This window comes from Acomys minous, assembly GCF_964271855.1.
Source record: "Acomys minous genome assembly, chromosome: 17".
Lineage (NCBI taxonomy): Eukaryota > Metazoa > Chordata > Mammalia > Rodentia > Muridae > Acomys > Acomys minous.
Window position 1 is genome coordinate 13,180,279 of NC_140500.1, and position 23,676 is coordinate 13,203,954.

Sequence of the window (23,676 nt, forward strand, 5' to 3'; positions counted from 1 at the left end):
CTTTGGAGGTATTTGACATGCTTTAAGTTGCGTTTTACATACCATGTCAAGAAGCATCAACTTTGGCTTTTACAGGGTATCAAATAAAGTTCTAACACATTTATTTTTTAAAATCTAGTGATGAGCCAGGCATGGTGCCTCACATCGTTAGTCCCAGCACTCAGGAGGCAGAGCCAGGCTGATCTCTGTGAGTTCGAGGCCAGCCTGGTCTACAGAATGAGTCTAGGACAGCTAAGGCTAACACAGAAAGACCCTGTCTCGAAAAGCCAAAAAACAAAACAAAACAAACAAACAAAAAACAAAAAGAAAGAAAGAAAAATCGAACAAAAACAAAAACAAAAAATCTAAAGACAGGAGTGAGCAAGATGGCTCAATGGGTAAAAGGGGCTGCACAAACCTGACAACAGAATTTGATGCCCAGATCCCACAGCGAAAGGAGAGAACTCATAACACCTCTGAGCTCCATATATGCTTTCATAGCATGTGTGCACATATGCGCGGGTGTACGTACACACAACACACACACACACACACACACACACACACACGCACGCACGCACGCACGCACGCTACTGAAGACCGTTGGGCTTTCTCTGACTTGACTCTTTCTGAGAGCCTTCAGAACAGGAAGCAAATATGTAAGATCTGATAACAGCTGCCAATATATCTCTTTGCATAAAGGACACTTCCTTCTGAACTAAATTAGGTAACTGTCACTGTAACTTTGGATCAAGGTAAAGAGACACAGAACTGCTGAGGACAGAATGCAATAGTAGCTATTTAGATTAAAAAGCGGCATTTAAACATAAGACCAACATAAAACTACTATACAGGAAACAGTCACATAGCACATGCTTTGACTAGAAACTCGAACAGGACAAAGAGCAGCTTAAGTGGCCAGGCAGTGGGTGGTGGCATATGCCTTTAGTGGGGAGGCAGAGGCAGGCAGACATCTGTGAGTTTGAGGCCTGCCTGGTCCACAAAGTGAGTCCAGGACAGGCAGGAGAGAGACCATGTCTGGAAAAACAAAACAAAACAAAACCTAAACTAAAAAAAACCCAGAGCAAAAGAGCAATTTAAATGACATGCAATAACATCAAGATTCTGGAAGGCAACAGAACAGTTACTACACTAAACAGCATGCACTTACCACACCAAGACTATCAGATGACTCTCTGAAGCACTAGAAAATATAGCTTTTGCCCACAAGTTACTCTGGTCTTCTTACCTTCAGGGCTGAAATCCCATTTAATGCCATGTTTTTGCTGACTCAGCAGAGTGCTTACGTAAGCACTCTGCAAACAGATCTCTGACCTAACCTGCAAGAAGCCTTGCTGTCTCTGAAACAGTGGAGGTGATATAGCTACATGCTGCAAATGCTCAATCTCACAGTCGCTTGAAACATTAAGATAAAATATTAGCATGGACTTCACGATATTATGGTACACTGGTTAAAGCTTGAGCCCCAGGCCCTGCCTCAGTGGTAGACTGTTTATCTAGCGTATTTAAGGCCTAGGTCCAATCTCCAAATTAAAAACAAACAAACAAACAAAAAAACTAAACAATCAAACAAACAAAAACTTATATGACCAGTCACTGGAATTTCTTGGCTATATTCAGAACAAAATCATTACAACCAGCCATTCCAGAGAACTAAATTATTTCTGCTCTCCAGAGTATCTAACGACAATGATTATAATTAGTCAGGGCAGTGAGCAGAGCTGGGTCACATTACACATTCAAAACCACAAACGTCAAGAAAGCAGTTAGAATTAGTCTAAATATTCTGTTGATTCTTCCCACTGGTCCCATAACCAGTGTTACATAAACTGGTTACTGAGTTCCGGCTTGGTGGCTCTGCACATTTACCTGTAGGCAGTAAGTGGATCGTTGCCTGAGATGGGCCACTTGTGGGCACCCCAGATGGCTGAAGAGGTGGTGCTGGTAGAATGGGCTGTAACGGTCGAGGCATGGGCTGAGAAGTGCTCATTGTAGGCGCAGAAGGGTGAGTTAGCTTTTTGGGCTCTGTTAATTAAAATATAAGATATATGACTGATGACAGAAAACAAAGGCCACACAGGCCTGACTTCCAATGGGAAACTCATTCGCTTACTCTCTACACAACACATTCCCCTCTTCAGAAACAACTCCTTTTTATTCTCATGCGTATTTTTGCTGATTTAAAAACGCAGTCAGGAGCTACTTAAATAATTCACCACTACTACCACACCACCCACTCCTCCTCCTCCTCGGTTTTTTGATACAGGTTTTCTCTATGCAGTCCTTGGCTATCCTGGGACTCTCTTTATAGATCAGGCTGGCCTCAAACTCACAGGCTTGCCTCTGCCTCCCAAGTACTGGGATTAAAGGGGTATGCCACCATACCCAGCTTCACCAACACTTAGATTCCAGTTCACACTCCTAGAGGAATACAGTCTTATTTTTCAGTCAAGAATCTCCTGAATTCACTATATAATATCAACTAAAATAAAAATTACAAAAATGCATATACATACTTATACACCTGCATCAAAGACATTCTGCTGACAAATACTGTAAAGTGATGGCTTTTCCTGACTTTAAATTTCAATTATTCAGAGTTGTGTAAATTTTTATATAAATAGTTGTTCATTATTTCTATTTGTCTCTTAAAGTATTAAAACAGGTCCCTGATAGCCTGATAGTCCCTGAAGTAAATGTCTATACCACAAAACAAATAAATACAAAGAAAAACCCTGAGATGGGACACCATAAAGAATATAAGCCAACTACTTTCTATAAACGATGACCTTCATCCATTTGTGTCCTATGAAATGTCTCATTAAAATACACTCGGTAGTTCTGGTCCATCAGGTGGTCGGAACAGGAGAACAATGGACTTCTGGAGGGAGAATTAAGATGACCCAAGAGAGAAGCACTGAGAGCAGGCACGATGCCTGACCACTCAGGGCCAGCTCTGCCCTCCCAGCACCCTGCTTCAGTATTCACTTTGGTTCTCTAAGAATTCCTGATAGTCAAACCAATCTATGAAAGCAAATGAACAAAACCAGAAGTAAAATGTCAATTTGAAACTCTTCAAATCATGATACCAGTACATCATCACACCATCATGACGTCAGCTAAATGTCTCAATGGTACCACAGCTTCATACGGTACTATATACTGAGTAGAATTAACTACATGTACTTAATTTTATTTCTCCCAAATCAGCAAATTTCTCTAAATCTCAAAATATGACTTTGCTAAGTCATTTATGTTTATTGACTTCAAGAGAAATAAAATTAGTATTTGATCTTTCCAAATGAACACATTGTCACTGTGGTTTCACATCTGTCTGTGAACAAAGACACTCTGATAGCCAAAGAAGTCTTAGAAATACCACACTTGAATCATGACTGGGAATCTATTTTTAAGTCACCACAGTAAAGGCTAGATTGTGTGTGTGTGTGTATATTATTATTATCATTATTATTATTATCATTATTATTATTATTATTATTATAAGACCCACTGAATTTTAATTCAGGAATTTTTCAATTAGATTTAAGCTAGGAGCTGTCGTTCATGAGACACTGTGGAGTATGGCTTTAGCATTTATCCAACTTAGTTTCTGAGTAATGCAACTGAAAACATTATTAGGGCCTCTTGAGAATGATTACATTTTGACTTGTAATCATATAGTACTAAAGGAAAGCAATTCAAATGATCAAAATTAAATGAACACACATTGAAAGGTATCTACACCAGAAGGAGTGACAGGAGGGGGGCAGGGGAGGGAGAGAAATCAAGAGCAAGAAGTCAAGGAACTAGACTTCCTTGCTGTGTCCTAAAGTCTATAGACTCCTTCACTCTAGCACAAGGAGGAGGCTTCATCGAGAAGAGCAATTGGATAGCTGGTGTACGCCCTAAGTGATGGTGCTAACTGCTGCGCGCCTCTCCAGCTTGATCACGTCGACTCAGGATTTGAACGCTGCTTTTTAATTCTAATCTGAAAGACTCTCACTCTAAAGGGATCTAGATACATCAGCAATGTTACTTTCAGAAAATATCACCAAACATTAAGAGGGGGGAGAAACAGGAAAGCATCTGTTAAAAGAACTACCTTGAGTACCTGGTGTAGCTCCACTCTCTTCATCATCCATTGTGAGGTCAATGACGCCACTTGACTCATTGCCAGAAGCTTTTCCACTCTGAAAAACACAACATGATTGATTCTGCAATTACTAAGAAGGTGTGTGATAACAAACAGTAAGGGCAAAGGGGATGAATGGCCTAGTTCAAGCTAGGTCCCTAAAGGCCTTTTTCTCAATAGTGTGGTGGTAAGCACCACAGCAGACATCTCAGTGGGTAAAAGGTGCTTGCTTGACTCCAAAGACGCCAACCCTGACCCTGAGCCCTGGGATCCACATGGTGGTAGGAAGAACTGACTCCCGTGTGCACACTGTGGCACATGAGCACTCAAGCACGTGCAAATACCAACATAAAAGAATAAAATGTAGCAACAGTGTGATTTGTGCAATACAACATAGTTTTCAAGTACTTTCCAATGAAATTCTAACAGTTTAAAAAAGACTGGCCCTTTAAACAGGCTGCCAACGTGCTTCAGTGCTGTAAGCACTACACGATTGAATACAAGCGCTCACTTTGTGACAGTGAAAATGATAGCCACTCTTTCTCTAAATGATCACCAAAGCACAAAAGACAACCTTAACAGAGAGGCCACAAAGACAACAGAAATCTGTTCTTCCCTACCCAAAAAGGCATAATTACATCTTTATGGACTGTCCAATTTGACCAAACTCAGGACGCTGTCCGAAATCATTAGTGAAACAACTGGGATTAGAAACAAAAATGGAGGCAGCAGTGACAAAGGGAGGGAGACCAGCAGTGGCTGCAGACCAGCAGCTGCTTCACACACATTCCACCCACGTGGAGCGATGTGAGCTCACCTCTACAGCGCAGACCTGTCAGTCATTACAAAGGTTAATCTAAATGTGTGCATGAAATGCCTTATATCACACACAAGAGCTAGGGTTAATACTTAACAAGTGATAATTATAACTTCTTTCAACTTAACATCCTGAGAGCAACCCTAAATAATTAGGGCCTTTATCTGTAAAGCTCAAGCAGTTTTGTGAGACTAAGGAGAGTGGATGGGCCGCGGTTACAGCTGCAGAGCCTGAGCCAGAGACGGATCCAGGATGTGCTGGATGGAGGAGCTGTGGCACATACACCCAGATAAGATACGTAATGAAAAGGAAAAAGAAAGAAAGAATTCCTTGACTAGAAAATCCAGATCAAATCCCAAGATAATTATTCTAAATCTTGTTAAACTCTTTCTACAATAATTTCATTTAAATTTATATATTTATGAATACTACAAATTGGTTTAATTCAAAATTAAGTCTCTATTCATCATAGAATGCACTTGCTATATTATTTACAAGGTCCAGTTTTCAAAATCTACTAAATTACTAAACATGGAGAGAAAAAGTACATAGTAAAGTGGAATTTAACTTTGAGTTAAAATAAAAAAGTCAGAGCTGGAGAGATGGCTCAGAGGTTAAGAGCAATGGCTGCTCTTCCAAAGGTCCTGAGTTCAATTCCCAGCAACCACATAGTGGCTCACAACCAAGTGTACTGAGATCTGATGCCCTCTTCTGGCATGCAGGCACACATGAAGGTACAACACTGTATACATAATAAATAAATCCTTTATTTTAATAAATAATTTTTTGGTTTTTGAGACAGAGTTTCTCTGTGTAGCCTTGGCTGTCCTGGAACTTACTCTGTAGACCATGCTGGCCTCGAACTCACAGAGACCCACCTGCCTCTGTCTCCCAAGTGCTGGGATTAAAAGCATGCACCATGACCAACCAGACTTAAATAAATAAATCTTTAAAAAAAAAAGTGTCACTCCTGTAACCACCTCACACAAAACATGCACACATACATACATAGCTAAATAAACACAAGCATGCACATACACACATAGCTAAATAAACCCAAACATGCACACATACATAGCTAAATCTGAAGATGCATATGCACACATAGCTAAATAAACACAAACATGTACACACACACATAGCTAAGTAAGAAACATTTTTAAAATTAGCTGGAGTGCCTGGCACACAGTCACAGCACTCAGGAGACAGAGGCAGACCGCAGGTGGATCTCTGTGAGTTAGAGGCAGGCTTGGTTTACAAATCGAGTTCAGGACAGCCAGGATTACACAGAGAAACCCTGTCTCAAAAAACTGCAAAAACAAACAAACAAACAAACAAATAAAGCTGGTTGGGTACAAAGGTAGTTTCTAGGATGCAGACGAGCTCAGTGAAGTTGATGATGATCAGTAGAATTTTTCCATCCCAAGAAATGAAGACTAAAACAAAAAGAACTATGTAGTTCAACAAAAACCTGACTGAGGGCCAGTGCGCTAGCTCAGGAGATAAAGGCTCCTGCTGACGACATGCCCGGGGATCCCGGGACCCCGCGACCTATGCGATCGCTCAGGAGATGAAGGTTCCTGCCGACGACATGCCTGGGGATCCCGGGAACCTGCGACCTATGGAGACTAAAGGTCAGAGAAATGTCTACCAGGACTTGTCCTCTAATCTTTGTATGTGCGCTCTTCTACCACCAAAGAAATGCAATGTGGACATTTAAGTGAAGGGGAATTTGAGTGTGTGAAGAAATAATGACATAACTCCCCCAGAAAAAAACCCCAATTGGTGAAAAACATCTACAAATCCAAGTTTCAATGAGCATCAAATAAAACAAGCATTAAGAAACGCACTCCCATCCCAGCACTCGGGAGGCAGAGGCAGGCAGATCTCTGTGAGTTCCAGGCCGCCTGGTCTACAGAGCAAGCTTCAGTACAGCCAGAGCTGTTACAAAGAGAAACCCTGTCTCGAGAAAAAAAGAAAAGAAGGAAGGAAGGAAGGAAGGAAACATACTTCTATATGAAATCACAACAATACTACTAAAAATCAACAATGAAAAGAAAATGTTGAATACAAACAGGAAAATCCTATGTCGTAGAGAACAAAGAGTCACTGCTACACTGAACAGTACATCCAAAGGCTTTTTATTTAAAATGTTCAAAACTCAAAGTTATTAGTACAACAAAGCCTTCCCTCAGAAAAGAAAACTCATATTTAGTGAGACTAGTCTGGGGTACTTACTATTCTGTCCCAAAAAAGAACAAAAGAAAACAAAACTATATTTAACAGTGTAAGAAAACCCATGATGCCTGTTACCATAAGAAGCCTGCAGTGGAGGGGAGCACTCTTACCTGTGACGTGCTATCTGCTGCCTTCTTATTAACAGAAGACTCTACTGTTTTGTTTGTCTGGTTTTCTGAGAATTAAACAAAAAAGGAAAAATTTACCACATATAAAGTGTATAATATGTAAAAGGTCAGGCTGCTTTACACACATAATATGTATTCTCCAACTATTTTTCCATCGGCATGCTGCGGCTTACAGGGTTTCCTCTCACAGCTCCCTGTGGTGTTCTTTAGAAGGCAAGTTCACTTTATACGTTTTAAGGCGTTATACGCTCATCACCCAGCAGCCTAAACTACCCTGAGGAACACCTGAGAGTGTAGGTCAGCTTCTGTACGACGTCAATTTCCAATGAGGGAAAATGGCTAAGCAAAACATCGTTCTTTCACATCATGTATCTTTGGAGAAAAAGCTAATATCAAAAATGTTCATAATAAATTCAGTACAAAAGGTTACAGTAACCACGAGAGAAACGCATGTATGTGTGTGTGTGTGTGTGTGTGTGTTCAAGTACAGATTACTTTTCTTTGTGTGCTTATGCAGATGCACATGCTTGTTCGAGGCTACGCAAGGAGACCAGAGGTTGACAGCAGGTGTCTTCCTCCATCAGCACCCCATCTTAATTTTTGAGGCAGTCTTTCACGGAACCTGGAGTTCACTGATTCTGTGAGGCTGTCCGGCCTGTGCTGGGCTCACAGCCTTCTGGAGGCCTGACTTTTATGTACGTGTTGGTTCTTCGAATTTATGTCCTCATGTTTGCTCAGCAGAAAGTTTACTGAGTCATCTACCCACCCAGCTTCCAGGCCTGTGTTCCTTTTCATTTAACCTGGGTCAAATTTCCATGGGAAACTGTCATTACACGGGAACCACTTCAGAACCACGTGAGAAGCTAGTGTGCTCCTGCCCAGTTCCTGACAGACAGAAGAGAGACTAAGATTTTACAGAGTATCTTTTACATCCATTGAAGTAATTCACTTTCACTCTTTAATCAGTAATTAGTTACATTCTCAGGAGTGTCCTTATGTTAAAACCTCCCTTAGTCTTCCTGGAGATAAACAACTTCATAGTCAAATATGGTATTCTGGTTATTTTCAAACCCTCAGAACATATAAACAGTATTTATTCTCAAAACTGACAGAATTATCTATATTTCATGGATAATTTTACATTTAAAGAGTCAACTAAAATAAACACCCACAGCTGAAAAGCCAAGAGCAGGAAATAAAATTACAAGCCTTCATGATTTTTTCCTCCTCTTGCTTCAATTTTTTTTGGATAATATTATTAATATAAAATTACTTTAAAAAAATATTTAGAAATTGGCAAGATGTAATGGTACATGCCTTTAATCCCCAGCTCTTGGGAGGCAGAAGCAGAGCTCTAAGACAGAGGTCTACCTAATTGATCTACATAGCAAATTCTAGGCTTTACAAAACTATATAATAAGACTTTGCCTCAAATATAGTAAAAATATATACAGAAAAATGTTACAGATATTTTTTCCTGAAAGACTTTTTCTATAAACTAATTCTAGGTTACTTGTCTTACATGTTAAAGAATTGAGATACACAGGCAATATTACCAAAACATCACCTTTTTTTGGTTTTTTTTGAACATACATACTAAGGTATGGATGTGTAAGTGTATGTGTTTGTATATATGTATGTATGTATATATGTATACGTGTTTATATGTATGCATATGCTGCCTTGTTATCCAGAATGATTCCATTCTTGGCATAATTGTCTCAGAATAAGTTAATTATTCACAAAAATTTAACAATATTCCTTTCTGTAGATTTTCAGTACCCCCTGCCCTTTCATTACAGACTAAAATTCCCTCGATTTTAGTCACGTTCCCTTTCTACTAACTACCTGAGCTATTTACTTGTCAAGCAGGAGGATAGCAACTATCCATCAGGGGCTGGGGGCTGGAGAGATAGATGGCTCAGAGTGGCCATCAATCAACAAAATTAACAAAGGTGTAGCTTAAAAATCTGTCTATAACATAGGGCACACATTGGTTTGTTATCTGCATGATGGATTAGGTTATTTAACACTGGTTAGTCATTTTTAGCCAGTATTTCATTTACATTTTTAAAGATGTTCATTTATACTTTTAAACACTACATTTATCTTTACTTATGTATGTGTGTATGTTTTGGACGTCTACATGTATACCACATGTGTGCAAATGCCTCTGAAGGCCGTAAGAGGGTGTCAATCTTCTGGAGCTGGACTTATAGGCAGTTGTGAGTTATGTAGCAGGGGTGCTGGGAACTGAACCCAGATCCTCTGCAAGGGCAGCAAGTGCTCATAACTGCTCTGCCATCTCTGCCCTGCAGTCTTCCCATAGTGCTCAAGGCACTTTAAACTGGTAGGTAAACTCTTAGGAGGCCTCAATAACTGTATGAGTAGCAATGGAAGCCTGAGGGCTGGAGAGCTGGCTCAGAGGTTAAGAGCACTCAAGGGCTGCTCTTCCAGAGGGCCTGAGCACAATTCCCAGCAACCACACGGTGGCTCACAGCCATCTGTATTGGGATTTGATGCATTCTTGTGGCATGCATATTTATTTATACATAAAAATGAATGAATGAATGAATGAATGAATGAATGCCAGCCTGGTCTACCAAGAGAGTTACAGGACAGCCAGGGCTATTACACAGACAAATCTTGTCTCAAAAAGCCAAAAATTGGAGAGAGAAAAAAAAGAACAAGCCTGAGGAAACTCAAAGCAAATTACCGTTGGAGGAGTAACAGCTTAGTGTTATTTAAACTCCAGTTTTCTCCTACTTTTGGAAATGAGAGATATTTAGTGAATTCTATACAACTACTAAGTCTCTTACAAATCTAATGCTTCATATCTAGCTTACAGAATAAGACTACCATTTAGTATTTTAGAAGATCAAACCAGGGAATGGAGATAATGTCTCATTGATTAAGAGCACATACTGTTCTTTCAGGGGACCCAGAGTTCAAGTCCCAACATCCCTATCAAGCAGCTCACAACTTGACAGTCCTATCCTCCTCATACGCAGAGGTACACATTAAATAAACAAAATTACCAATCATCTTTAAACTTAACATTTCTCCTATTATTAATCTTCATTCCAAAATTGACTGATTGACATCAGGTGTGAAGTGTTTTGTTTGCATACATGCCTGAGCATCATGTGCAAGCACTGGTATCCACGGAGGCTGGAGGAAGATCACCTGGGACTGGAGTGACAAGGGTTGGGAACTGTTTTCTGGGTGCTGGGAATCAAACCTGGGTCCTCTGGAAGAGCAGCCAGTGTTACATGCTCAGCCACCTGTCCACCCTTGCTGTCTAATCGCACATTAACACATTATCAAGTACGCCAGCTCTTCCTCTACATCTTCCTCATGCTATTCTCTCTCTCATCTAATGCACTGCTCAGCCCAATTTCATCCCATTTCTGGAAAGCTATTTTCCACACTGCAGTCAATATTCATGGATGCCACACTCCTCTACACACACAAAAAATAGTGCTACTTTTTTTTTCACCTTTTCCTGTTCCCTAACTCATACATATCAAAGATTGTCATGCCCTTTTACATCTTCTCAAAGAAAACAGCATACTATAATATTTATTACATTTATAATTAATTAATGGCAAGACTCCATATCTGTAGGGTTAGTGATTAAAAGACTTACATGTTTCTATGTACCTGCAGGACTTTAGAAATTACAAGCACCAATTATTTCTTGAATGAATAAAGTACAATTTGAGCCCTAAAGGGTATCTAAACAAGAACTATTTACCTAAAATCCATTAAGGATATAATGAACGATAAAAAATGTGTACAAATATAATCTAGGTAAAATATATGTATATAGATATAAGACATGGCAAGTGTTAGTCCTATGACCTAATAGTTAATCTATAATAAGGATATATAATTTAGTTTCAATTTACATATTCTGCAAAAATTTGCCAGTTGATTCCAGCTTAAATTATGGAAAGCCCAATAAGACAAATGACCATTTTGTTATCATTTATGGTATCCCTGAAATTATGCATTGCTAAAGGATATATGTTCTGATATAATTACTTTCTAAATAATATTGTAGAAATACCATACATGCCATTCACATTCATTACTAATCATTAGTAATTAATTTTTAAACATAAATCAAATATTTATGAAAGTAACTTTTAATAATTTATAGTTATATATTAAATAAATACAAATGCTAAAATAAAAAACATTTTAAAAGTAAATACATTGTCTCGCCGGGCATTGGTGGTACAAGTCTTTAATCCCAGCACTTGGGAGACAGAAGCAGGAGGATCACTGTGAGTTCAAGGACAGCCTGGTCTACAAAGTGAGGCCAGGACAACCAAGGCTACACAGAGAAACCCTGTCTCAAAAAACCAAAATAATAATAATAATAATAATAATAATAATAATAATAATAATAATAACAACAACAACAACAATAACAACAACAACAACGTGCAAGCATTGGTATCCACGGAGACTAGAGGAAAGCATCAGATCACCTGGGACTAGAGTTACAAAGGACTGTACAATACAAAGCATTATTAAAATTATTATTAAAATTATTATTATTATTATTATTATTATTACATCTCAAAAACAGAATACTATACTAACTACTGACTTTAGGAAGTATTACCAAAAAACTAAATATACAAAAAACTGAATAGCAAAGTGAATGTGAAACAACCTGACGTGATGCACTCTATTACAGCAGCTCATCACCTACATAGTTCTATAATATGCCCTTCTTAAAATGTTTACAAAATATGTAAAAGAGCACGTTGGCAAAATTATAATCTAAAACATCTATATTTAAGGGAGAAGTAGTCATAACATTAAGCAAATACTCTTCAAAGCTTTCTTCACAGGCCATGCTCTTAGAGTAAAGTTCTGTATTCATTTAAATTCAATGTAAATGAATTCAATCAATTAAAAACAGTGCCAGCTACGTTTCAAATTTTCATAGTTATCTCGTACAAAATCACATAAAGTCTATTATAAATGAATTGATGTATTAAAAATACTGAAAGTTTTATGAAAAGAAATCAGAGGGAAAAAATGAAATTTGACTTGTTTGGCCTGTAACCTGATTGAAAGTAAACAACTCTCTTAGTAATGCAAGCATGAAGCATGTTTTTGTGGCCAGGCATGGTGACACCTGTCTAGCACTCAGGAGGCAAAGGCAGGAGGAACCCTCTGAGGCCAGCGTGGTCCAGGACAGCCAGGACAAGAGTTGAGCAATTTTAAATAGCAGTTTAAAGTAAAATGACAGAAAAGAGAAAATAGTAATGAGTCAAACATTTTGTAAGAAAAGAAAGGAACTCTTTTTTGTTTTTAAATTGTGCAATTTTAGAAGACGCTGAGTGATGAATGATAAAAGGTTTTCCAAACTAGGTAGAGAAGATGAAGGTTTGGGGGTTTTTCTTTTGTTTGTTTGTTTGTTTGTTTGTTTTGGTTACTGTTTTGTTTTTTGTTTTTTTAATTTTAGAGATAAAGGTTTCTCTGTGTAGCCCTGGCTGTCCCAAAACTCACTCTGTAGACAGGCTGGCATCAAACTCACCAAAATCTGCCTGCCTCTTGCTTCCTTGTTGAGATTAAAGTCCTGCACCACCACCCAGTGATATTTGGTTTTTAATGTTCTCTTATAATAAATTTCTAAAATTAGATAGTTAAAATATATCTACTTAGTTGTCCTGAAACATCGATCATAAAAACAAAGAAAAACAAAGAATCTTTGCTACAAAGACTATATGAAAACTCACCAAAATGAGTACAATTACTAAAAAATAAACAGAAGCACTAACTTCTCACTCAAAACTTTCTTCAGCCTGGGAAGGGAGACGGGGAGGAAAGAAGGCACATGTAACAGGCACTGAGACGTACGACATGAGGGGTTGGTTCTGCACTGTGGAAAGCATTTACGATGTAAAGAAACAGTAGTCAAGTCCCAACACGCACACTGAATGTATGAAGCACATAACGAGCCTAAGGTTCTGAACTGATGAGTGTGTGCTACGTACAGAGATCAGATCCCAGAACGTTGTACGAATATTATGCCTCAATAACAAAGCACAGTGAAGTAAACACCTTTCACATTCCACTTTAGTAGTATCATTTATCATCAGGTACTCAGAAAATTATTAAAAATAATGAAGCAAACTCTGCTTGCTCCATTCTTTCCAATGATGCCAGGAAGACTGAATCACTGAAAGCCCATTGATGTGTTTTGTTTCTGTTACAAAGCAAACCAACTTACCAGTTCTTGGGGTGGCAGAGCTATTCTGCTCTGCAGAAGATGAAGTGCTAAAAGTGGATATTGGGATTTTCATCTGTATTGAGCCCCGATTGTTTGATGAGCTATAGAGTCCTGAGGGGCCTACTGTGGGTAGAGAAGTCCTTGTGGCTTGCACAATAGAATGTGCAGTCGGAACAGCCTGTACAGCAAGTGTTGTTCCCAAGGGTGCAGCAGTGGCTGAAGAGTTCCTCTGAACACTAGGGCTGGGCACTGACGGAATGTTTGGTTTCGTGGGGTTTGGCAAGGGTGGCAAGGATACTGGATTTTTGGTAAGACCACTCACTGTAGGTGGGCTTTGCACAGATATGAATTCCACGTTGCCAGATGGTTGATTAGTCACCAATGTCCCTGGATGGCTTTGTACGAGCTGAGGCTGAGAGGTGACTGCAACGGGCACATGCAGAATCACTGGCAAGGGCTGCAGAGAGATTGTGGGCTGAGGGTTTCCACTAGGCACCTGAGTAGTGGCAACTACTGTGGCTGTGTTGGGTGCAGGAAGAAGCGATGGTGCTGGCAGAGAACCTGAGGTTGCTGAAGTCTGCAGTTTAGGCTGACTATTGACAATTGCTGGAGAAGTGACAAGACTGGCTGAAGACACTAGAGAGAAAAAGAGAAGTCTTAGTCTACATAACTACCTTAACTGATAAGCAAGAAAATAAGACATAAATTAAATATATTATATACAAAAAGCCCACCACAAAAAATTACCATATTTACGTTTGAACAGCTGAGATGGTTAGAAGTACTTTTATTTGTTTTGTTTTTTTCTCTGCGTAACCTTGGCTGTTCTGAAATTCACTCTGTAGACCAGGCTGGCCTCAAACTCAGAGACCCACCTGCCTTTGCCTTCTCAGTGCTAAGATTAAAGGTATATCACCATCACCTGACGTAGAAGTACTTTTGTATGTATAATTGCTGTCTTATGAAATGCCACATGATTTCTTGTTAATATACAACATTTCTATCTCAATATCAAGACAGCTTTTGAAAATTATCACATGCACTTTAGAAGAACTAGAAAAACAACTTTAAAAATACTAGAAATTAAGTAAAAATATTCAGATATTTCTTTCTCTCTTTTTAAAAAAGATTTATTCAATTATGTATACAGTGCTCTGCCTGCATATACACCCACAGACCAAGGGCATTGGATCACATTATAGATGGTGTGAGCCACCATGTGGTGGTTGGGAATTGAACTCAGGACCTCTGAAAGAGTAGTTAGTGCTCTTAACCACGATGAAGCATATCTCCAGCCCACAGATATTTCTAAAACCTCATTCTAAGCATTATAAATACCTTAAACATCAGCAATATCTACCTCATGTAGGAAAGTATTGGCCATCAGTGAGTAAGTTGATCTCTGTATTTTACTATTTGAACTATAGGAAAACTGATAAGAGTTTTACTGAGTGAGTTCCTTGGGAAAGAAATAAACAAGGGGAGAGAAAACCCCTTAAGGAAGAGTCTATGAACAATACTTGATACAGAAAAAAGCACTGAGTGAAAATGGAGATGAATTAAGAAATGAAACAGTGACCTAAGAGGGAAAAGAATAAGTGGTGACCACAGAGATTTCCATGAGCACAAGACTCAATCATTTAGGTTTAGTCTCGTTGAACAGGTTTAAAATATTAACTTAATTTACTACTCGGGTATCTAGCCTATCCAAAATCATGGGTGTACCAGAAGAGTAATTCTCAGTGAATGCATAGGGACATCTGTAGTTTCCTGAGAACCCTTCATAGAATTTGCAATATCAAAGCTATTTTCATAGTCGTAATAAGACATTTGACTTTTGCACTATGTGAACAGAAGTAGAACAGCTGTTGGTCTACTTGAACAGGTCTGTATCTGAAGACACTGAAGACACTGAAGATTCCCAGGATGCATAAGGCAGACAGTAGAGAACCCCACTGCATCTTTTCCTATGCAGTATGTTTTGAGAAATGTGTTATTACGTAATCCCAATGCTGTATGATTACAAGACTGTACAAATCTAGCTGGGACATATTAATCATCCTATGGGTTAAGAGACAGTAAATATAAAATATGTGCAGCTTCTACAAGTATAAAATGGCATATCAGTTTATAGTAAACCACTGATAATAGTAATAAAGCAGTAACAGAGTTGTCACTAGGTATCCTACACAATTGTATTTACTACAGTCTGTAGAGCTCACGGTGCTATAGGTTTGCTCATATCAACACTGTACCATAGGCAGAAGTAACGCTCTGAGCTACAACAGTAAAACAGCTATGGTGCTTTTTTCCCAGCCTTTAATCCCAGCACTAGGGAGGCAGAGGCAGGCAGATCGCTGTGAGTTTGAGGCCAACTTGAGTCCAGGACAGCCAAGACTACACAAAGGAACCTTGTCTCGAAAAACAGAAAACAAACAAACAAATAAACAAACAAAACAAAAAACAGCTATGGCCTTAGCAGCTGATGAGAATTTTCCAGCTCCACTATGCTCTCACTAGATAACTGTTTTATATGGAATCACAATGCATATAATGACACTGAAATATCATAATGTGGCACATGATTGTACACAACCTTATAGTAGTTTAATTTGAAAATTAGGCAAAATAAACAAAAATACCTAATAATAAAATAGAATAATTATCACATAAAATAAGATATGAATTATTTATGGATGTTCCATGTAATATTTGTAGATCGTGGTAACAAATTATGGAAATGAAACTGTGGATAAAGGAAAACTATAAAATCCAAGGTGGTATATAGGTATCTAATGCTCTTGTCATACTAAACGCTTCATTATCAAATGCTTATTATAGCATAAAAAAGGTAAAGTTCACTTTAAAATGTCCATAAGGAAGTAATAAAAACTACCATTGATATTGTGTCTCATTCTCCAGTAAAAGCTGGCTTTGAAGTTCTGGTCTACCTGCCCCAGCCTACTGAGCGCTGGGATTACAGGCCTGCACTGCCAAGTCTAGCAGGATCTGTTGTATTTAGAGTGACTAGGAAAAACAACTGGAAAGCAAACTATATGATTGTTGACTCTGTTCTGCACTAACCCACAGAAACTGCCATGGAGGCGGAGGGGTTTGGGGAGGTGGGGGGGGGGGGTGGTCTCCAGCTATCTACAAGGGCCAGTTTGCTTCCACCTATCTGTATGAGGCTGCATTCTTCCACAGATGAATTCAGCAGACGGAACAGATTGAAAACAGATATAGGCACAAGAATCTGGCCAGCTTGCCCAGAAATGGTGACACACACCTTGAATCCCAGGACTTGGGAGGCAGAGGCAGGAAGATCTCTGAGTTCGACCATGGCCTGGTCTACAAAGTGGCAGCCAGGTCTACACAGAGAAACCCTCACCACACATATACACCCCCTCCAAAAAAGTGGCCAGCCAACTGTTAGCTACGTAACATCTTACCTAAGATTTAGTCACCAGCAGTTTCACACACTTATACACACAGTCGTCTCTATTTTGGTCATATCCACCCCACCTGCCTCTTTTTCCTTTGTTACATCAAGGCCTCTCAAGGGCCTGGGACTCACCATGCTGGCTGGCTGCTTTGCATCCCTTAGCATCACACTTGGCTGCCTTTATTTATCTGTTTTATGTGGGTTCTGGAAATGGAACTCAGATCTCTATTCATTCACTAATTATTTTTAATTTTGAAAAATAAAGCTATTTTCTGTTTTTAAAAATGTTCTTTGTGTGCATGTAACAAGCTTATTATAATTTATTTCTGTGTGTTTTTTGTTTCTTTGAGATAAGGGCTCACTATAGAGCAATTGTCCTAGAACTCACTATATAAGACCACGCTGGCCTTGAACTCACAGATATCTGCCTGTTTCTAGGCTTATTATTAATTTTAAGTCAACAAAAAGTCCTTAAATTTTTATTTTCACGTACTTGGTAGTACCAATTAGTTTAACTCAAAAAATCCTCTGGACTTCTTAGTAATTTCCTGAGACTGTAAGGGGGGCCTAGAGATGAGACAATCTAGGAAGTATCACGTGGAATTTGAATGTATGTATTTCCACGCATACTTATTTACTATCCTGATTTTTTCTTTAAAATATACTTGTATTGATACAAAAGTGCCTTGTTTTCTAACCCATTTTCAACCACAAAAAAATATAAGGGAACCAAAGATGTTAGGTCCCAAGAAAATGTATTTTTGGAATGAAAAACAAAAAGAATATTACCTGTATTCAGAGGAGTTTGAAAGGATGGTGGTGGACCCTCACTAACATTTCTTTTGGACTCCAGCATCTGTCGCACGGTGCCTGCATTTCTGCATGAAACAGACACATGTTAGGTCAATGGCTGTGCCATCCTAGGGAGGACCATGGTGGGGAAAGCGTGGTGAGCTTTATCTGAAGCTAGTGCAGAAACCGCTGCATGTCTGACAGCACATCACAAGAGTCTTTATCTGTATTCCAACAGCATCAGTGTGTTACCGCAAGACTAGCTATATGTACAGGCCCATTCTCACTGATGACCAAAGCAGTTCTCAACTAATGACTTGCTCTTAAAGGAATACAGAGAGTTTGGGGAAGGGGTGGCGCCATATATATTAAATCCTCAATACTGCAAAAAAGAAGGAAAAAAAGAGGTTTTTTGTACTTGGTTATTCCCAACAGGGTTTCTCTGTGTAGCCTTGGCTGTCCTGGACTCACTTTGTAGACCAGGCTGGCTCCAACTCACAGAGATCTGCCTGTCTCAGCTTCCCTGAGTGCTGGGATTATAGGTCTGTGCCACTGCACCAGCCACAAAAAGAAAGTCTTAACAACAAAAACATAATAAATTAGCAAAAACCAATACATAATATAAAGGGGAAGTAGAAAAGCAACTATTACTCGAGCCCATGCATATTATACATAGAATATACCATATACTGCAACATAGGCATTTACAATTGCATGCCAGTATTAACGCTGCTTTCTAATTCAATCACTAGAGAAACAGGTTGCAGCTCTTACCTGTAGGTCACACTGGTATTGCTACTGACATCGTTGACAGGCTTTCCTGGTGATATGGGTGGGTTTGGAGGGCTCTAGAAGAGAGGAAAAATACACAGGTAAAAAATAAATTCAATATATAGGAATTTTTAAAAAAGAAAAATAAAGACCTTCAAGTACTTTATCAATACTTTATCTGTTATTTAATTAATATAATAGAAACACTGCAAGATGAGACATCACTTTGTCTTTTTGTACTTTTCTTTTGGACGTGTTTCTTCATAAACCTCATAATTTCTTTTATTGTCAATCTCCAGATGGTAACTTCATCCATTTTCTTTTTCTGATGGTTTTCCCTCTGTATTAGTCGATAGCTCTACACACTTCTCTTTAGGAGCTGGCAATTTTCTTGACCATTTCTCTGTGGTCAGGTGGACATGCTATCCCTGTGTGGAAGGCGAGGGCCTCCATGCAGTGACCGGCAGCCTTGACTGGACAGCAAGCTTGTCAGCACCTTCCCTGTGCTGAGGAGTACACAGGAGCACCGCTGCTCACTGCCATGAGGACGGCTCGGAGCTGGGTGCACACTCACAACTACGAATGTTACTACCGCTTTTCTGACCTTCTCATCAGCTTCACAGAACCTGTGGCTTCTCTGAAATAACATTAAATAACTAATTCACTCCACATTTTAAGAAATACTTAGTCTAAAGGTTCAGCTCCAAGCCTACATACTAATACATAGAAGAAAGCAAATTTCACATTCATGATAAAGGAAATGTTAGTCAGCATCTCCTAGTGTCACAGGTAGCTGAATGTGATGGGTTAAGAACTGAACCCAAAGGGTTATATATTTGAATGCTTGGTCACCAGAGAGAGTCACTATTAGGAGGTGTGGCCTTGGAGGAAGTGTGTCACTGGGAGTGAGCTTTGAGGTTTCAGAAGCTCAAGCCAAGTTATGTGTGGTGTGTGTGGTGGTGGTAAGTGTGTGTGTGTGTGTGTGTGTGTGTGTGTGTGTGTGTGTGTGTGTTTGTGGGGGGGGGTGTCCCTTCAAGCTACCTGCTGATGTGGATCAAGAACTCTCCGCTACTTCTCAGTACCATGTCTGCATGTGTGCTGCTGTGTTTCACACAGTGACAATAATGGAAACTGAAGTATAAGCCAGCCCCAATTAAATGTGTTCCTTTCCAAGAGTTGCTGTGGCCATGGTGTCTTTTCATAGCGATATCCCACTCTCAGTACCAGTGTTCTTAGTCATGTTATACTGCTGTGAAGAGACACCATGTTCTTGTTGGCAGAATGTGGGCTTTGGATTAAGAAAGCAGTAATGCTTTAAGGGGACTTGGTGGGCCATACTAACAGGAATATGGAAGACAGTGGTGCTGAGAGCAATGCAGATTATGACAACCTGGCTCAAGAGATTGCAGAGAAGAATATTAGTAAGTGGCCTAGATACTGTTCTTGTAATATTTTGGCAAAGAATATGGCTGCTTTTTGCCCTTGTCCCGCCCCCACACACACAAAAAAGTATCTGCTTGAGGCTAATTTAAAGAGTTTTGGACTAATGGCAGTTGCAGAGGCGATCTTAAAACAGCCTAGTGTTGACTGTGCCACATGGTTATTAGTGGACAGTCTCATGCAGATCTATAGTTAAAAGCAAGAAAAAATACAAAATAGACAGTTTGAGGAGAAAAGGGCACCAGGAAGTAAGGAGCTAAATCCTATGCTCAGAGATAAACAGATTATGGAAAAGCTGGATGTCAAATGCAATTTAAAGGGAGTGGTAACCTCAGGGCAAGACTTCAACCATCTAAGCTTCAACTTGTGAAAAGAAATTAAAGAAAATGGTGCCCACCATTAATCCCAGCACTAGGGAGGCAGAGGCAGGCAGATCTGAGTTTGAGGCCAGCTTGGTCTACAGATCAAGTCCCAGGACAGCAGTGGAGGAAACCATGGAAAACAGGAAGCAGGTGACAATGTAAGTGAACAAGGGGGCCATGTTCCAGTTCCAACAAGCAGCAGAGTTTGGCAGCTTCAGCCACCTAGTTCTGGCTCTAGGGTCATAGGAGAAGAGAGGGGTTGTGGCATCTCCTCTCCTCATGGCTTAGGACAGCTGTGGAGGCCAGGCGTGTGTGTCAGAGGTGTTCTGCTTGTCCGCCTACAAAGGCCATTACTTAAAACTATGAAGGTGAAACCTGGGTTGCCACAGCCATTTGATACCTCCCAAGGGGGCTGCTGACCAGGTGTGGAACAAGCACAAGAGAGAAGTGTGTTGCAGGCAACAAAGCTGAAAGGAGTTAGAGATCTGAAGAGTGCTTTGACAGCAGACATGATGGCATGCATGAATATGCAGAACTACAGTTTGCCCTGCTCAATTGCAGATCTTGCTTTAGTACAGTATTTCCTCATTATACTCCTGTTTGGAAAGATAACGTATATTCTGTGCCACTGTGTTTTAGAGGTATGTGATCTGCTTTTTGATTTTGCTTTTATAGGAGAAGGTTACAGTTAAAGAGATTGCCTTGAGTCTCAGAAGACACTTTGAATTTGATTAAACAGTGCTGAGACCATTAAAGACTATAGGGACTTTTGAAGTTATACTGCCTTTTTGTACTGTGATGGGGCTATAAGCCTATGGGGGCCAGGGTACGGTATGTGGTCATTTAAGTAAGGATGGTCCCCATAGGCGTAAAGATTTAAATGAGTGGTCACCAGTGAGTAGCACAACTATGTGTGGCCTTGCTAGAGAACTGTGTCACTAACAGGGGGCTTTGAGGTTTTAAAATGCCCAAGGCAAGCCCAGTGTCTCTTTCTTCGTGCTGATCCAGATGTAGAACTCTTAGCTACTCTCCAGCACCATGTCTGCCTGTGCGTCACCATGCTTTCGAACACAACTATAACAAACAAAGCCTCTGAACTGAAAGCCAGCCACAATTAAATGCTTTTCTTTATAAGAGTTGCCACGGTCATGGTGTCGCTTCTCAGCAACAGAAGACTGACTAAGACACTAAACATAGCTAGGTAAGAACAGAAATGCTTACTTCTTGTCTTTTCTTAAGATCGTCTTTGGCTGCTCCAAAACGTTTGGTTAATCTGGCTATCTTGGCCTAAAAAACAAACAAGTAAAAATCAAGTGGTAGAACATACTTTAAAGTATGGTGTGTCGAAGTGAAAGGCATAGATAACAGGCTCTTCAGAGAAAAGTAAAATAAGCGGATTATATAATACTTACTTGGAAAACACAGAAAAATCAAAGGAAACCCACTGTATTCCCCTGAATTAATTGCTAAGTATAAACACTAATAGGTCAGTCTGTCCTTAAGCACAACTGGATTTTTCTACCAGATAATTTTGTAATGTGTAAGGCATTATTTTAAGCTATTTTCAAAATGGTTTCAATCACATTTAACATTCTTACTAAAAACATGCATGGTCATAAGAGATCTCTAGACAAAAGGGCCTGGATAGTAGGTACTGTACTGACTTATTTGAACATGCACTTTTCTACGAGATCAATAGTTCTCCAACCCCTAATGCTGTGCGACCCTTTTATGCAGCTCCTCATATAGTAGTGACCCCCAACCATACAATTATTTCACTGCCACTTCATGACAATAATTTTGATACTGTTATGAACTGTAATGTAAATACGTGATATGAAGGATAACTGATATGTGACACACATACCACCTGCCCCCAGGGTCATGACCCACAGGTTGAGTTATATAAATGGCTTTTCTACTAAATAAGCTGAATGCGTTCCAGTGCCTTGCTATATAAGTCACAAAGGCTGTATGTAATTGATAGTTTGTTCTGTCAGAATACTTCTTTTTGTTGTTGTTTGTTTGTTTTTTTAAAGATTTATTTGTTTATTACATACACAGTGTTCTGCCTGCATGTACACTTGCACACCAGAAGAGGGAACCAGATCTCACAATAGATGGTTGTGAGCCACCATGTGGTTGCTGGGAATTGAACTCAGGATCTCTGGAAGAGCAGACGGTGCTCTTAACCACTGAGCCATCTCCAGCCTCCCCCCACCCCCCTCGCCAGAATAATACTTTAGGGTCATTCACAGAAGTAGAATTCTCAGTATCTGTTGTAATGGATGTTGTCTAAATGTTTTTCAGAAAGACTTTTACTGATTCTACAGCAGGGCAGATGAGAGCTTATTACCCTTTGAGAAATGAGGAGCGTAAATGATAACAACAATAACAACTACTACTTTCAGGCCTAACCTGTTTGGAATTCAGAGAAAACAAAACAATTCAATAACACTGGTCCTTCTAAAGTAAGTGAACTGCCAACTGACAAGCTCATTGGAAACACCAGAGCATTCCTAACTCCTCTTTCTTCACCAAGGAAGAGATACTAACTGGTCTCCGCTTGCTTTTGCTTTCTTCTGTATAAGCAAGATACAGAAGAAAGCAAAAGCTTTCTTGTGTTTACCTCTCACGGCAGCTTTGCGTTCTTTCATAGCATGTTTTTCCTGTCTTTCATAATTTTGCTTCTTCTATTCTGTTTTCTATTTCTTATTAACTGTGGCTTAATGTGTAAATCCTGAGTTTATCACATTTCCTGAGTGTTTGCTCTTGTTAATGTAGAAGAACAGAGATTGCTTCTAATTATTTTACCACACTCAAGGATGTTGTGTAAAATGGTTCAGTGCTTGCCACCAGGCCTGACAACTTGAGTTAATCCCCTAAACCCACATAACAGAAAGAGAGCCTACCTGTAAGCTGTCCTCTCAATCCACATGTGCACTATGGCATATTTGCGCACGCACACAGGCACACGCATATACACTCTAAATAAATGCGTAAACGTGATAAAATTTAAACATCTTTTTTGTTGGTTTTTCAGGACAAGGTTTCTCTGTATAGCCTTGGCTGTCCTGGACTGGCTTTGTAGACCAGGCTGGCCTCGAACTCACAGTGATACACCTGCCTCTGCGTCCTAAATGCCTGGATTAAAGGCGTGCACCACCACACCCAACCCACTTTTTTTTTAAATAGCAACTGATACTGTGGAATGCATTCTCTCCTCTGAGTGGTGGAAAAGACTGACAACTTAAGAGAAAACAGCCAGCTAAGAAAACACTGAAGTGAAGTGTCTGGT

At 39.6% G+C, this 23,676-nt stretch overlaps 1 protein-coding gene across 6 annotated transcripts in view; it reads right to left on the minus strand.

Annotated features, from left to right (window-relative positions):
• ATF7IP (activating transcription factor 7 interacting protein) overlaps positions 1–23,676 on the minus strand; it is an 85,940-nt gene that overhangs the window by 8,682 nt on the left and 53,582 nt on the right. For 5 of the 6 annotated variants that reach the window (XM_084765387.1, XM_084765388.1, XM_084765389.1 and 2 more), the window contains 7 exons: positions 21,600–21,665; positions 18,580–18,653; positions 17,803–17,891; positions 13,572–14,207; positions 7,298–7,362; positions 4,103–4,190; positions 1,870–2,025 (listed from right to left, as the gene is read on the minus strand). In XM_084765387.1, coding sequence (XP_084621513.1) covers positions 1,870–2,025; positions 4,103–4,190; positions 7,298–7,362; positions 13,572–14,207; positions 17,803–17,891; positions 18,580–18,653; positions 21,600–21,665 — 1,174 coding nt within the window. The remainder of the gene's footprint in view (positions 1–1,869; positions 2,026–4,102; positions 4,191–7,297; positions 7,363–13,571; positions 14,208–17,802; positions 17,892–18,579; positions 18,654–21,599; positions 21,666–23,676) is intronic. The other variant, XM_084765386.1, reaches the window with a different exon arrangement.